Raw genomic sequence first — 13650 nt, 5'->3', positions numbered from 1 at the left:
TTAGTACATCTCGGACTCTAGACCAACACTGTTCCTAAAAGAAAATTTGCTAATTCCCTATTGATTTTTTTTTTTTTCCTGGTTCTTTTTGTCCCCTTTCCTGTTGCAGATTCCAGTTCACTTCTCACTGGATATTTGCAAGAAAATGAGTGTTGTTGCTCCATTTTCTAGGAACACTGTGTTTTGGGACCCAGGCTTTTTCCCCTTTAACATAATTTTCTTCCCCATTTTGTAGCAAATCAATCTGCTCCCCAGGAGAGAGCCTAAAAATCAACAAATACCTGCCTCAAACCTCAGATTTTCCATCTCCTCCCTGAGGTCTTCTAGCATCAGCTGGGTTAGCAATTTCCTGCCAGAACCATCTACATCTTGATTATTTGGTCAGTCTTTGGGGGATTTCATTTCAGATCTCTTTCCAGAAAGACTCCAGTACCACTGATCCCTGGGGTTGGTGAACTTTCAGTTTTATTTTCCCTGGCTGCGTTAACGCCCAAACTTTTCACCTCCAAAGTCAGAAAGGACTTTGAATCCTAGCTGATTTCCTACCACCTCCAAGGTCAGTTAAAAAAAAAAAGAGCAACATTTTACACTGAAAACAATCAAGAATCATGTATTTTTCCTAAAGGATATTTTTAATGCCCCTGACAAACACTACAGTATTTGATTTTTTTTGGATAAAAAGTCATCTTGGCATATTTATTCTAGTAGAGACTTAGGATTTAACGAAATGATTCACTATTAATAAACAAAAAAGGGGAGGGAAGACCTCGTGGGTTAATAGTTTCTTTCACTGCAGATGACCAGGAACTTTGCCCAGCCTTCCACTTCCCCAAGCTCTCTGAGAGTGGAGGGTTGATCTCTCTTTTTGACCACTTCTGTTACATCCCGCCCAAGGGTGGCTGATTTCATTGCTGGCTTAACTACTAAACCTCTACCTCCCACCCTTTCCCCAATACTCTCCTCCTTTTCTCCTTCCTTAAGACTTATTTCTAATATTTCCAAAGTGCACTTTTTCTGGGCCTCTCCCCATCCCCGCCCCCCAAGTGGGCTTTCCTTCCGCCTTCCTCGACTCGGATTCCTGACGCGATCGCCACCCACCCCTCTTCCCCTCCTCTCCTACTCCGCATTGTCTTTTCTGAAGCCGCCCCCCACCCGGAGCGAGTCCCCGTTCCCTCGCCCAGACTCCCGGGCTCGCACACACTCAGCTCAGGCCTCTCCCCCTGCACCCTCCTCCCCCCGTCTCTCCTCCCTCCTCCCCCGCCCCTCTCCTCCTCCTCATTCCCTCCCCCTCCCTCCTCCCTCTCCCGGCGCCCGAAAGGATCATTGTTAGCCGCCCCCGCCCCGCCCACCCCGGCTGTTTATTTATGCAGACGTCACCGGGCCGGGCCCGCCCCCCGGCATCTCATTAAGCGAGTGTGTTCCTCTCGCCCTGTCAATAATCTCCGCTCCCAGACTACTCCGTTCCTCCGGATTTCGATCCCCCTTTTTCTATCTGTCAATCAGCGCCGCCTTTGAACTGAAAAGCTCTCAGTCTAACTTCAACTCACTCAAATCCGAGCGGCACGAGCTCCTCCTGTATCTTCGGCTTCCCCCCCCTTTGCTCTTTATATCTGACTTCTTGTTGTTGTTGGTGTGTTTTTTTTTTACCCCCCCTTTTTTTATTTATTATTTTTTTGCACATTGATCGGATCCTTGGGAACGAGAGAAAAAAGAAACCCAAACTCACGCGTGCAGAAGATCTCCCTCCCCTTCCCCTCCCCTCCTCCCTCTTTCCCCTCCCCAGGAGAAAAAGACCCCAAAGCAGAAAAAAAGTTCACCTTGGACTCGTCTTTTTCTTGCAATTTTTTTTGGGGGGGGGCAAAACTTTTTTGGGTTTTTTTTTTTTTTTGGCTTTTCTTCCTACTTCATTTTTCTTCCAAAATTGCTGCTGGTGGGTGAAAAAAAATGCCGCAGCTGAACGGCGGTGGAGGAGATGACCTAGGCGCCAACGACGAGCTGATTTCCTTCAAAGACGAGGGCGAGCAGGAGGAGAAGAGCTCCGAAAACTCCTCGGCGGAGAGGGATTTAGCTGATGTCAAATCGTCTCTAGTCAATGAATCAGAAACGAATCAAAACAGCTCCTCCGATTCCGAGGTAGGAAAAGCCCCTCGGGCTTGTGGGGTTCTTAATCTATTTCCTGGGCTTGGCAAATGTTGCTGAGAGGGGAGAAATCGGGGCTGGGGGCGGCGGCGAGGCGCCGCGGGGCCAGGCGGGCGGCGTGTGCTTGTGGGGGCCACCATTGCAAAAACTTGTAACCCTGTTTTTTTCTCTCTCCCCTCACCCCAAACCCCCCACCTCGCTGATCCTTTTTCTCCCCCCCTTCTCCCCCCCACCTCTGCGTGGCGTTTGCCCCTCGCCCTCCCCACCTCCACCCCTCCGGGAAGGCGGAAAGACGGCCTCCGCCTCGCTCCGAAAGTTTCCGAGATAAATCCCGGGAAAGTTTGGAAGAAGGTGAGTACGCCCCGCGCTGCCCCGCAGCCGCCCAGAGCGGCCCCCCCGCCCCCCACCCCGGGGCCCGCCGCCCCGCGCGCCCGGGCCCCGCGCCCCGCTCGGCCCGGCCGCGCGCCGGTTCGGCCCCGGGCGCCCCCGGCCACTTGGGGCACTTTTCTAAAAAGTTTCTCCTCGCTCTCTCCCGCTCCGCGCGGCCGCCGCCGCCGTCCCCTCGCCGCCCCGCCATGTTAGCGGCCAAGAGGCAAGATGGAGGGCTCTTTAAGGGGCCACCGTATCCCGGCTACCCCTTCATCATGATCCCCGACCTGACGAGCCCCTACCTCCCCAACGGATCGCTCTCGCCCACCGCCCGAACTGTAAGTGCCTCCGCGCCCGGCCCCCCGCCCGCAGCCCGCCAGCCCGGCCCCGCATGCGGCCCCTGCCCTGCCCCCTCCCTCCTCCCCCTCCCCTTCCTCCCCCTCCCCGCCTCCTCCCCTCCCCGCCTCCCCTCCCCCGCTCGTGGCCCAGCAGCCCGAAACTCTCCAAACTTTTCTGCCTTTTGTGGACTGGGATGTGTTTGCACTTCGCCATGTTCTTGCTTTCAGTTTGTTGCCTCGTGATGTTGGGGAGACTTTGCTTTCCAAGCAGGGCTCTGCTGGGGTGGTGGTGGGGGAAAAAAAAAATCAGAAGAACTTTTTTCTTTTTTTTCCTCCTGCGCTCTGATTGCCCCCGCCCCCTTTGGTGGTGTTGTTTCTTCACCCTGGGAAGATGACTGTGTGGCTCTTTCTTTTCTCCCTCTCCCTCTCTCTTCCTTCCCTCTTCTGTGGCGTCTTGGGCTTCCCCCGGTTAACCCCTTGGCTGCCGCGGCCGGGGACGGAGTGACTGGGCTGCGCCCGACGCGCGGTGTTAGAGAGCTGATTGTCCCTCCGGGCGTTTGGACTTGAGAACTAGCGGGCGCGCGGAGCCCGGGGCCCTGGAGAAGCGCCTCGGCTTTCTCTTTCGGCCGCTGATATGTTTAGCTTTCTAGTGGCGATGGCTGGCTCGCAGACCTCCTCCCCTTTTCCCCTTGGAAGGTCACGCTTCCTAGACGGGTTCCACTGCAAACTTTGGGGGGGCTCCGGGTTTCCTTTTCTGGGGGCCACCCCGCAAGGCCGCGAGCGCCCTGGGCGCCGTGGTTTGGCTCGGTGGCGTGGCGCGCTGGCTGCGGGCTCTCCTGGGCCGCGCGGGGTGGAGAGGCCCCTGTGGCTGCGGTTCTTGGGTTGTGTGCAGCTGGGATGGCCTCCTCCGGGCGGACTTGATGTATTTCTAGGGAATTTGGTGCTTTGGGGTTATATAGCGGGGTCTGCGCTCGCCAGCTTTAGCGAAGGCCCTCAGCGGGCCCTAGGGGGGCAGAGACCAGGGTGTGCGGGGGCCCAAGGGTGTAGAGAGGCTGAGGGAGGCCCACGGCGCCTGTCTTACTAGGGAGTGGGCTACTGATCGCAGGCCACCCAACTTTGAGAGCCCCAGGGCGGAGCGGGGTGCTAGGCTCTGGGGGGCGCTTCCCGCAGCGTGCGCCCCCAGCCCACCCCTGACATTTGTTAATAGGGCTCACCCCCTTCCCCGACCGACCTCTGCCCCCTGCCCTCGCCCTGAACCCCTTCCCCCCATCCCACCCTCCTCTTAAAAGCGTGGATCCCGAATCTCTAGACGCGATTTCTAAACGTTTGTGCCCGGCTTCTCGATTGTTATTTTGCACCTTCTCTGGCTCAGTCCCCCTACCTCTTATTTACACACACACTACTTTTGTCTTTTTCTTTTTCGGTAACTCGAGCTAGCAATTTGAAATAGTGCACCCACTGTTCAGCAGCCGTGGATTCGGTGCTAATGGCCGAGGGCTTGCAGGATAGGAGTCGATCCGATCTACAAGTGTTTTTAAGCATTAAAATATTAACTATCAGGTTTGACTTGTTTTTTGGGGCCCCGGCAAAAAAATGGCAAGGGCATGGTAGACCGGTCATTTTTTACGGCAAGGAAAGAGAAATAATTATTCCCCCCGCCCTCCCTTGCGCCCAAGCTTCTGCAGACTTGGGAAGCTGGGAGACCGTTTCAGCCCGACCTCCTCTTACATGGCCAGAGCTTTCTGGAGGCAGGGGCCGGTCTGTGGGGTTGCAGCTGGAGGCGAAACATAGTCCGGCTACGTTGTATTTTTCCTGGGAGCTCGTGGGCATCTTGAACCGGAGAGTTTGTGTAATGACCAAGCCGACCAAGCGACATTCCAAAGTAACCTTGAGAATTTCTTCCTGTCCTCCCCTCCCCCTACGATGGAAGTCTCTCTGATATTATTTTAAAATCCACTTTGCCATCTGAAAGGCCATCTGAAAGGCCATCTGAATACTGAGTTTTGATAGTGGGCTTGCTGGCCCTTCTGGGCTCCTTGTAAACTCCTGTCTGTGACCGCAGGCAGGCTTGCCCCACTGTCTCCCGAAACTCCAACAGTTGTGTTGTGTTGTAATTAGGAAACAGGGAAATTGTTAAAGGCAAATAAATGATTTCCCGGTGAGAAAAGGAAAGCTCCCAACTACCCCGTCCCCTTTGTGGGCATTGTAGGAATACTCGGCGTCTTGTGATTTTAATTGCGGACATAGCGGGTGGCCTGCTGCTGTGACATCAGATTGAGAAGACATTTCTGAACTCAGGAGGCAGTTTTATTATTTGTGTGTCAAACACCCAACAGACATCTTTTGTGCGCACAGGCCCTTCCTCCCTCCTATCTGTTACCTGAGTTAGATGATGTGCTCCAAAATTAAAGTTATTTATTTAAGCCGGTAAGCAGAGACATGGAAATGAGGCTGAGAGGCTGTTATGTGTCACTCCTGACCTCTTCAATCAGAAGGCCGGCTTGCAATTCCAGATTTGATACAGCTGCCGAAGGAACCTATAGGCAAGATAGCGGTCTTTTCATGCTCGTCTGAAATTCTTAGTGCTTCATAGAGTGTGTTTTTTGAGGGCAAGGTCTTAAGACAAATTGGCTCTATTCTTTTCCCGACCCTTCTTGGTGGTGGTGTTATTATTATTATTATTATTTTGCTATATTTTCTGTTACTTATGAGTGTACCTGTAAGCAGTTGCATCCTTTCAAAAGCATGCTCTTTGGATTCCTGGTTTCTGCTTTTCTAGTTAAGAACTTAAAGAATTAAGGAGTATCATTAAATGGGCTTATGATGAATAATACATTATCTCAAGAATAATGCTTTAATTGCTGGAGACGCCATAAAGCTTGATAGTAATAATTTTATTTTAAAATGACAAAGATTTCTACATCACGTTAATTTAGCCTTTGATACAATAATAGGAACGGCTTTTAAAAAGATTCGAATACAAAAAAGCATTAAGGCAAGAGGTCTGGTTAAGCAGATGGGAGGTGATAGAACTGCAAATATTAGAATTGTGGTAACATTTGTATATACTAAAGATAAGACTACTGTTTCCGTATTAAAGTTGATAGGAAAAACTAGTTTTACATTTCTTTTTCCCTCCTGCCAAATGAGAATATGGGATTTAGTGGCCGAAATTCCAGTTAGGTTTGAAATTCTTATTAAGGACTTGGTTATTAGAGCTTTTGCATCTTCTTTGATCCAAAGTTATTTGCTTTTCAGCTGAAACTGTTTGCTACTAGGTTGAACAAATAAATAAGCAGCATCTTGAATTCATTTTTGAACTTGGAATCCAGCATTTAAAGGAAACCAAGAGGGGCCTATTCATTGGGGTTTTATTTAGCTGGGCAGCAACTTCTCTTTCTGCCTGGTGAAAAATGGATGTTTTCTCCTCGCTCAAACAACATAATCCTTTCTAATACAAAAGATTTAGACCTTGGAGTGTGAAGGGTTAATGGTGGTCCTTCCTTGTTGTCCTCCCACCCCCCCACCTTCACCCCTGATTGTTTTGACAACACTTTTCAAAGTGTGACATTCCAAGCCCCTACATAACAATGTAATATTACTGTAATTACACAGGTCATTACATTTTAAATAGAGAACAATAAAATGCTTATCGCCCTGAAAAAGAACAGGTGTTCTTGCCCTTCTTTGGTATTTATGCTAATTGTTTTTCATCTCCTTGAGAAATATTTATGGCAAACATGTTTAGATTTCAATCTCAAGGCAGCAGTATTAATTCCGTGCTAATCTTTCTAGGTTGGGGTTTAATGTCTGCAGTTTGGATTATGGGCTCAACATTCACCCAATAAGTCATATTTTAATGATTATAAATTTAATATGCCAGCGCTTCCACAGTTTGTTGAAATGAAAGCTTTCTGAAAACCCCAGAAACAAAACTATGAGGCATTTGGGAGCCTAGAGTGTTTATCTGGAAGAAGTGTTTTTGGAAACTTGACTGCTGGAGGAAAGTAGCTTTCATTGATGCACCCCTATCTGATTGAGAAAAGATTTGGAGAAAAACAATCCCCTGTTCTGGCTGGGAGTTTTCCACCTTGATTTTAATTTTACTGATATGGATTTCATTTAGAGTCCCTGCTGGAAACTGGTCAGCTTTCTGTTTCTTAGCAAGCTGTGAAAAAGTTACAGGAAGGTTTCCGGGGGCTGGCAGATCAAGAATGCTGTTCTGTTAGCAGTTCAGGATAACTGCAGTTCTGCACGCCATTAAAAAAATATTTGCTTTAGAAAACCAGCATTTTAATAGTTGCACCAGAGGCTGTGCTTTTAAAGATTACAGTAGAAGCCTTTCCAGGTTTTGAATGTCTCCTCACATGCCACGAGGTGCCTGTGTGCATACGAAAAGCACCCAGACTTCTTGGTGGAGAAATGTTGGTGCACCTTCTCTTACACAGGCTCAGTGGGTAAACTGGAAGGTATCTAAGAGGATTTTACATTTTGTCAGATGTTTCACAACAGGGGCCCCCGAATCACATTAAAAATGCACTGCAGAGACAGGACAGCTGCAAATTTTTGTGCGGACGCGTGTTTCTGGACCATGACTAAAACTCCGGGGACCTTTTCCCCAGCTGTCTGGAAGTTCTGTGGAAGTTGGTTTATTGGCAGTTAAGTCTGAGACAACCTGGATTTAGCAAAGACTCTCCTACACAGGAAGTAGATGACATTATATGGGGGGAAGGGACTTCAGGCAAGGAGTGATTTACTCCTTTTTTGTTTTTTTAAGCCGTGGCGTTGCCAAATAAATAAGCACTTTCCAAGGAAGTAGGTGTAAGCTTTTTAGTCTTGGTGAGTGGAATTAGATAATATCTTTAACCGCATTTATAACTGTTTCGAGGTGACACATTTCAGAAGTTTGGAGACGGAGGGGCGTGAATCAAATTCTTGAGGCTTTTCTTTTTGAAAGGGGTGTGTGATGTGGGCGTCTGAGTTTCTTCTGGGAGTGGATATTGGCAACCGTGTAAGTCCGTCTTCAACTCTGACTTATAATTGAGCACATTTGTGAAGGAAATGGTTAATTTTACAACCAAAGGCAAACTCGCACCTCGACAGGTCTGCTGAAAGAAATGTGCCCTAGTCCTTTGCTGGCAAGCACCACCGGGTCATAAATCCACAGGCTTTATTTACAGCCCATAACACTTATGAATGTTAAGATATTTGACGCCACGTTGGCCTTATAATATTCAAGGTCCTCAGACACTGGCAGTAGCTCAAATTTCTCTCACTAATTATAAGCAATGAGATTGGGGGGGTGGTGGGGACAGCCCATCGTCAAAGCTGCCCTTCCCCCCCCCCGCCCCGACCCCCACCCCTACAATCTGAGCCAACTGAGGCAGACACCCCCTCCTCCTTTGGCAGCTGACTTGTACTTTTCCTCCAGGCTATTGTTATACACATTTATAAAGAGCACTTTCAGGAATGGAAATTCAGTGGGGGCTCTGCACGAATGTTTTTCAAAAGCAAAGTTGCTCTAGGTGTTTGCATCTTTTTTCCTTTTCTTCTGGTTTATCCCTTTTTCCTTTCTTTCTTGACTTTTTTTTTTTTTTGAGACCCTGTTGCCTATATTGTGCTTATTCCCCAGAATACTTAAAGAAACCTGATATGGGAGGCTGCCCTTCAATTTATATGATGTTTCACTGAGCTGGAAGGGAAAATGCACCCATTGCATAGTGCGCTAGTTAACGTGAGGGTTAAAAGAAAAGTGACATGGAGTGAGGAGAATTGATTAAAAGAATTAATAGATGAGAAAAAAAATCCAAGTTTGCTTTGGGAATGGGAAGGTCATTCGTTTGGGAAATGTGCAGTGGTGTCTTGGTGGAGGACACAGAAAAGTAACAGAGAAGGCAGAATAAATGCTTGGCTAAGAAAGGTTAGAAAGGTATAAAAAGATGCGACAGAGATTTGGGCTTGACAAAAATGGCTTGATTGAAATTAGGAGTTAGAAGTTTCTTATGAGAGATGAAAATACCATGATGGGGGGGGATGGTATTAACAACCGTATTGATTTGCTCAGTAAAAACTGGTTTCAATCTACTTTTCACCCAAAGAGCTCTATGCAGCAGATAATAACTTCATGTGACTTAATTGTGCAAGAGTCTGGGGTTGGGGCATCTGTGGTGAAGACCCCCGATGTGAGAGAGATGGCCAGTTACCCTGCGGATTGTAATTTATTCTTAAAAAAGAAGTGGGCTGTCCTAGTGTGTGTGTGACCACATGGCAAAGGGGGAGTGGGATTCCGAGGTGTGTGGGAAACTGGCAAAGAGGGGTGGGGCTGATGGCTCTCTCATTTCTGGCCGGGTCCTTTGCTCCATGCAACCCAAACTTAAAGACCGAGGCTCAACGGTTTTATTTTCTAATCAATGGAATGCAGAAACTTACTAGCCCTCTGGGACAGATATGAATCCCTTAACAGCTCATTACAAAGATGGGGCTGTGGGATCTTTGAACGGGTTATCAGCCCTGGTGTTCTTCGGTTTTCCTAGGATAGGCTGTTTTCTTCCTTAGGCATATCTGATTTTGGACTGGTAATTTGGTCTCTTATATTTTATTTTATTTTTTTGGTCATGAAGTAGCCTCACACAACTCATTCTGTAGGGAAAAGGGATGGCTGTTAGTGGGATCAGCTCTGAAGGAGTTAAAATTGCTTGCTAAAGTTTGGCATCATGAAAATAAATTTGAGGCCTGGTAGGCATTAGTAAGGCACAGCACATTTACAGAGCTTAATTAGTACGAACTGTAATTGTTCATGGTCTGCCAGAAGAAGTAATGTTCAGGAAAAGTGGAGTCCTTCTCTTGCAGTCTTTAGTTTGAAACCGATAAATCACTTGCATATTTGTGTAGTGATTCAAATGGAGCTAAGACCTCTCCCATCCCAACATGTGGTAAATTGTAAAGTCAATGAATTGCAGATGTAGGCTACAGTGAGATTCTCTAAGAAAATGCAGAATGAATGGGAAAGAGTGATGCTATAAATATTTACTGAGAAGATAACTAGGTTCTTGCGTGCTGGGCCAATTATGATGTACTAAATATATTAGCAAAATGCTTAAAAAAAATCGAGAGGATTTGTGTGGGTCTTTGGGTGGGTTGGTTTGTTTGGGAAAGGGAAATAAAAGGCACTATGTTATTGTCCTGTCAGTTTTATTAAGCCTGAATCACAGTGGCATACCCAGGGAAGGACACATGAAACCCACATTAATGCAAATTAATTCGTTATGAGTTGCAGCGCTGTGACTGCTAAGTGGAGTAATGATGGGGCATTATTTTAAGAGTGTTAGTGTAGCAACTTTTAATGAAAAATGCTGTGTTAGGAACATGTCTCAGCACTTTAGCCCACGTGTTTTTATATGCTGGAAATGTGTTTTGGACAAGAGCAGGAAACTTGCTTCACTTTATTCTTCTCTCCCCTAAACAGTTTAAGAACTGTAATTATGGTTTGATGTTTAAAGAAAATCATCTAATTTTCCCTCAAAAAACAAATCCAGAAATGCCCATCACCATAACCAAGTTCAATTGTAACTTTTTGCAGTGACTGCACCACAAAATGGAAAAAAAAACCCAATAAATGTAGCTCCCTGCCCCCCCATAGACCTATAGATATAACTTTCTCAAAGTGATTTTCCCCACCTTTTTTTTTTTCTTAGAGAATTTTGGTCTCAGGCAGTGTTGCAAGTCAATACTTCTTTCCCCCAATATGAGTAGGTGGATGTGTATGAAAGCTATAAAAGTTAATGATCGTTCTCTGACTCATAGCTGATGGTTTCAGGTTGAGGAAAAGAAAAGAAAAAATTAATGAGGGTAAATAGACATTTGATGGAACGCTGAGACAGTAGGAGAGATTGTTCCTGTGTCTAAAGGCGTGTGTTTTGTTGTAGCACAATTTCTGAAGGAGAAAGCCAGGAAGGGAAAAGGGGTTGCCTTTGTTAAGCTGTTGTTTTAGGAGGGTACAGATGTTCTCTGTCTGGATCTTTGCAGGAATGCTTAAGCCTCCATACCTACCAGTCTGTGCTGGTTTTGCCTTCCGTGTAGAAGTTAGAAGCCCCCTTGGCACTTATTAAATGCGTAGGCAGACAGACACCCAGAGGCCTGGTCAGAAGTTTATTTCCCGCTAAATGTAAGAGGCTCCCATCATAGGGCTTGGGGGTGCTGTCACTGTCCTGAAAAATGACTGGTGACCTAAGAAAAGGTCTTAGATATACTTAGGCCCCTATTTTGTCTTTTATGCTAATGATATGTAAATTAAACTTGCAAGTGCCTCTTGGTGGTAGCTACAGCAGTAAGGAAGGAAGGTGAACCAAGAATTCCCCCAAACCAGAAATTTTTAGGAAATGAATCTGGATTTCTTCTTTTTTAATAGAAAGCTAAGTGATTTATAAAAATGGAAATAAAGCAAATGCTCCCCCTCTTCCAGTTTAGTGGAGTGAGTAGGCATATGAAATTAATCTTCATCCTACAGGAAGTTCACTTAAGTGTTGGAAAACCCAGTGGAGGGTTTCATGTTTTTTGAGTTGCCTTTGAGGATGAGATCTCTGTGGCTGAAAATGCTGCATTGCTTTTCTCCCATCTCTGGGTATCTCTGATGTCTTGTATCGGAAACATCGAATTTAGGGCCAGTAGTAATTAGAAATGAGACAAGAGAAATCAAGATAGGATTTCGTGATAAGGGAGGTGGTGGATTGTGAAATGTTGGGTTTTGCTTTGCTGGAGAACGTGTGCCAGACTGTGTTGAGCACTAGTGCTTCTCCATGGCTCTTTCTCTAGGGGAGAGATGGCTGGGTCATCTGGGAGTGTTAGAATGGGTGGGTGGGCTTGGCCGCTGTAAACAAGCACGCAGGAAGGGAAGATTTATTTTGTTGTGAGTTTCACAGGAAAGCACAATATGAGAAGTACCTTGGAGTTCTCATTTGGTGTTGCTTTAGGAGGTGGCAGGATGGGGGCTAGGGGTGGTGGGTAGGCACCACATTAGGGCATGTTGCAGGCTCAGGGCATAAGAGCCACAGTTGCTGGATGCAGAAGTGATGGACAGTGCTGCAGGTGACCGGAGCAGGAGTGGTCCCAAGAGTCCAGGCATGGGGAACCTGGTTCTTAAATCAGATAAGCCTTAATTCGCCATCTAAGATCTCTCAGCCTCCCCATATCTTCCAAAAACAAACAAAAGCACAGAGGGCCAACCTTCTCTTGTTCTTTCTTCTAGCTTTATACAGAGATATAAATAAATTATTGTTCCATCTTAGAATGCCAAGTTTTTACTGGGTCCTTGTATTTTATCTTGGTCTTAAAAAGCTAGACTATAATGAACAAGGCATCCTTGTGTTTTACAGGGAAGGAAAAAGCCGTTTAAAAAGAAGAGAGTATTTGGGAAAAGAGGGGGTGGAAATGCAACGGAGAAATGAGAAAATTTTAAGTCTTCCTCGCTGTTGCTGGGGAAGTTTAACTCAGAATCTCTCCAACACAGTGGGTTCTGGTTAGCAGTGAAGATTTGATTGGAGCTTGTGCTGCATGGATTTAGGAGCTGGTCAACGTTATTCGGTGTGTCTGGACACCTGAGGAGTGAAGTTACATTGCTTGGGGATGTTAGATTGGTGTGTGTAAAGGTGAAATTAGCTTTGTTCTGCCAGATTCTTAGGGCTTTCCTGGTGACTCAGTGGTCAAGAATCTGCCTGCCAGTGCAGGAGACCTGGGTTCGATCCCTGGGTTGGGGAGATCCCCTGGAGGAGGAATTGGCAACCTGCTCCAATATTCTTGCCTGGAGAATCCCATGGACAGAGGAGCCTGGCAGGCTATAGACCTTGGGGTCCCCAAAGAGTTGGATACAACTCAGCGACTGAACAACAACAATCAGATTTCTTAAGGATCTTGCAGCTGCATTTTTACTGTCTTAATTGTATTAGTAGCTTTCTCTCTGGAGTTGTGTTGTTTGGGTTGGTGTTGAACACAAGGATTAAGTATGGAACCGGACAAGTGAAAATTGAATTTGAATTAGCCACAGTTTCACTAATTTGTTCAGAAGGCCGTGATCGTATGAAATTTTGTTTCCACGATGTCTCCTTAGTTATCAGGTGTCCATTCAGTTTTAATTGATGATAGAAGATTTCTGTGGTTACCCTGAGTGCAAGATCGCCTTAGGGCTCCGCAGGGTTTGTGGGAAGAAAAGCTTGGACAAGTTTCCATTAAGCTCTGCATCAGGCAGTTGGAAAAGGGAAGAATAAAACCGCTGAAAAGGGGGATGAGCTTTCAGTGTTGCCTTCTCTCCTGAGCGGGAGAGTCCCCCACTCCGCCCGACCAGAGCTGCTCTCAGCCAAGAATTCCAAACTCGCAGAGGAACCTGTCCTGCGCACAAAAGTTGTTTTAACACGATGCAGAATTGTCACAGTAATTAGTCCGATCTCCGCTTACTGACTGGCAGTTTTCACAAAAAGGACAGGGGGGCCGAGGGGGCAAGTTCATCTGTCTTCTGCAGGGACTCACTTTGGATGAACAGCTCCTGAGTGTGTGCTTTGGGGGGTGGGGGGCAGGTCTGTTCGTGGGAGGGGCTTATCTCAGTGGCTCAGCCTTTATCTTTTGTTGTTTTTGGGAGTGTGATTCATTACTCTGCCTTGACAGGTAAAGGAATATGTATATGTGTGTATATATATATATATATTTTTTTTTTCCCCCACCTCTGTTGTGCTCTCTTTTAACTTTGATTACTATTACATTTGAGACCAAGCAGACTCCTAATATATATCTATACAAGCAGTGTTTTTTTATTTGT

The 13650-nt window shown here is 46.6% G+C and overlaps 1 protein-coding gene across 39 annotated transcripts in view; it reads left to right on the top strand.

The window, feature by feature from the left end:
• Positions 1 to 1513: 1513 nt before the first annotated feature.
• The window catches only part of TCF7L2 (transcription factor 7 like 2), a 215485-nt gene continuing 203348 nt past the window's right edge, over positions 1514 to 13650 (top strand). For all 39 annotated transcript variants that reach the window (XM_081539612.1, XM_081539480.1, XM_081539391.1 and 36 more), the window contains exons 1-3: positions 1514 to 2133; positions 2424 to 2490; positions 2722 to 2846. In XM_081539612.1, coding sequence (XP_081395738.1) covers positions 1945 to 2133; positions 2424 to 2490; positions 2722 to 2846 — 381 coding nt within the window. In that variant the 5' untranslated portion in view covers positions 1514 to 1944. The remainder of the gene's footprint in view (positions 2134 to 2423; positions 2491 to 2721; positions 2847 to 13650) is intronic.

The sequence above is a fragment of the Giraffa tippelskirchi genome, chromosome 2, assembly GCF_054371585.1.
Source record: "Giraffa tippelskirchi isolate mGirTip1 chromosome 2, T2T-mGirTip1v1.2.pri, whole genome shotgun sequence".
Classification (NCBI taxonomy): domain Eukaryota; kingdom Metazoa; phylum Chordata; class Mammalia; order Artiodactyla; family Giraffidae; genus Giraffa; species Giraffa tippelskirchi.
This window is presented reverse-complemented; position numbering and strand designations above follow the sequence as displayed.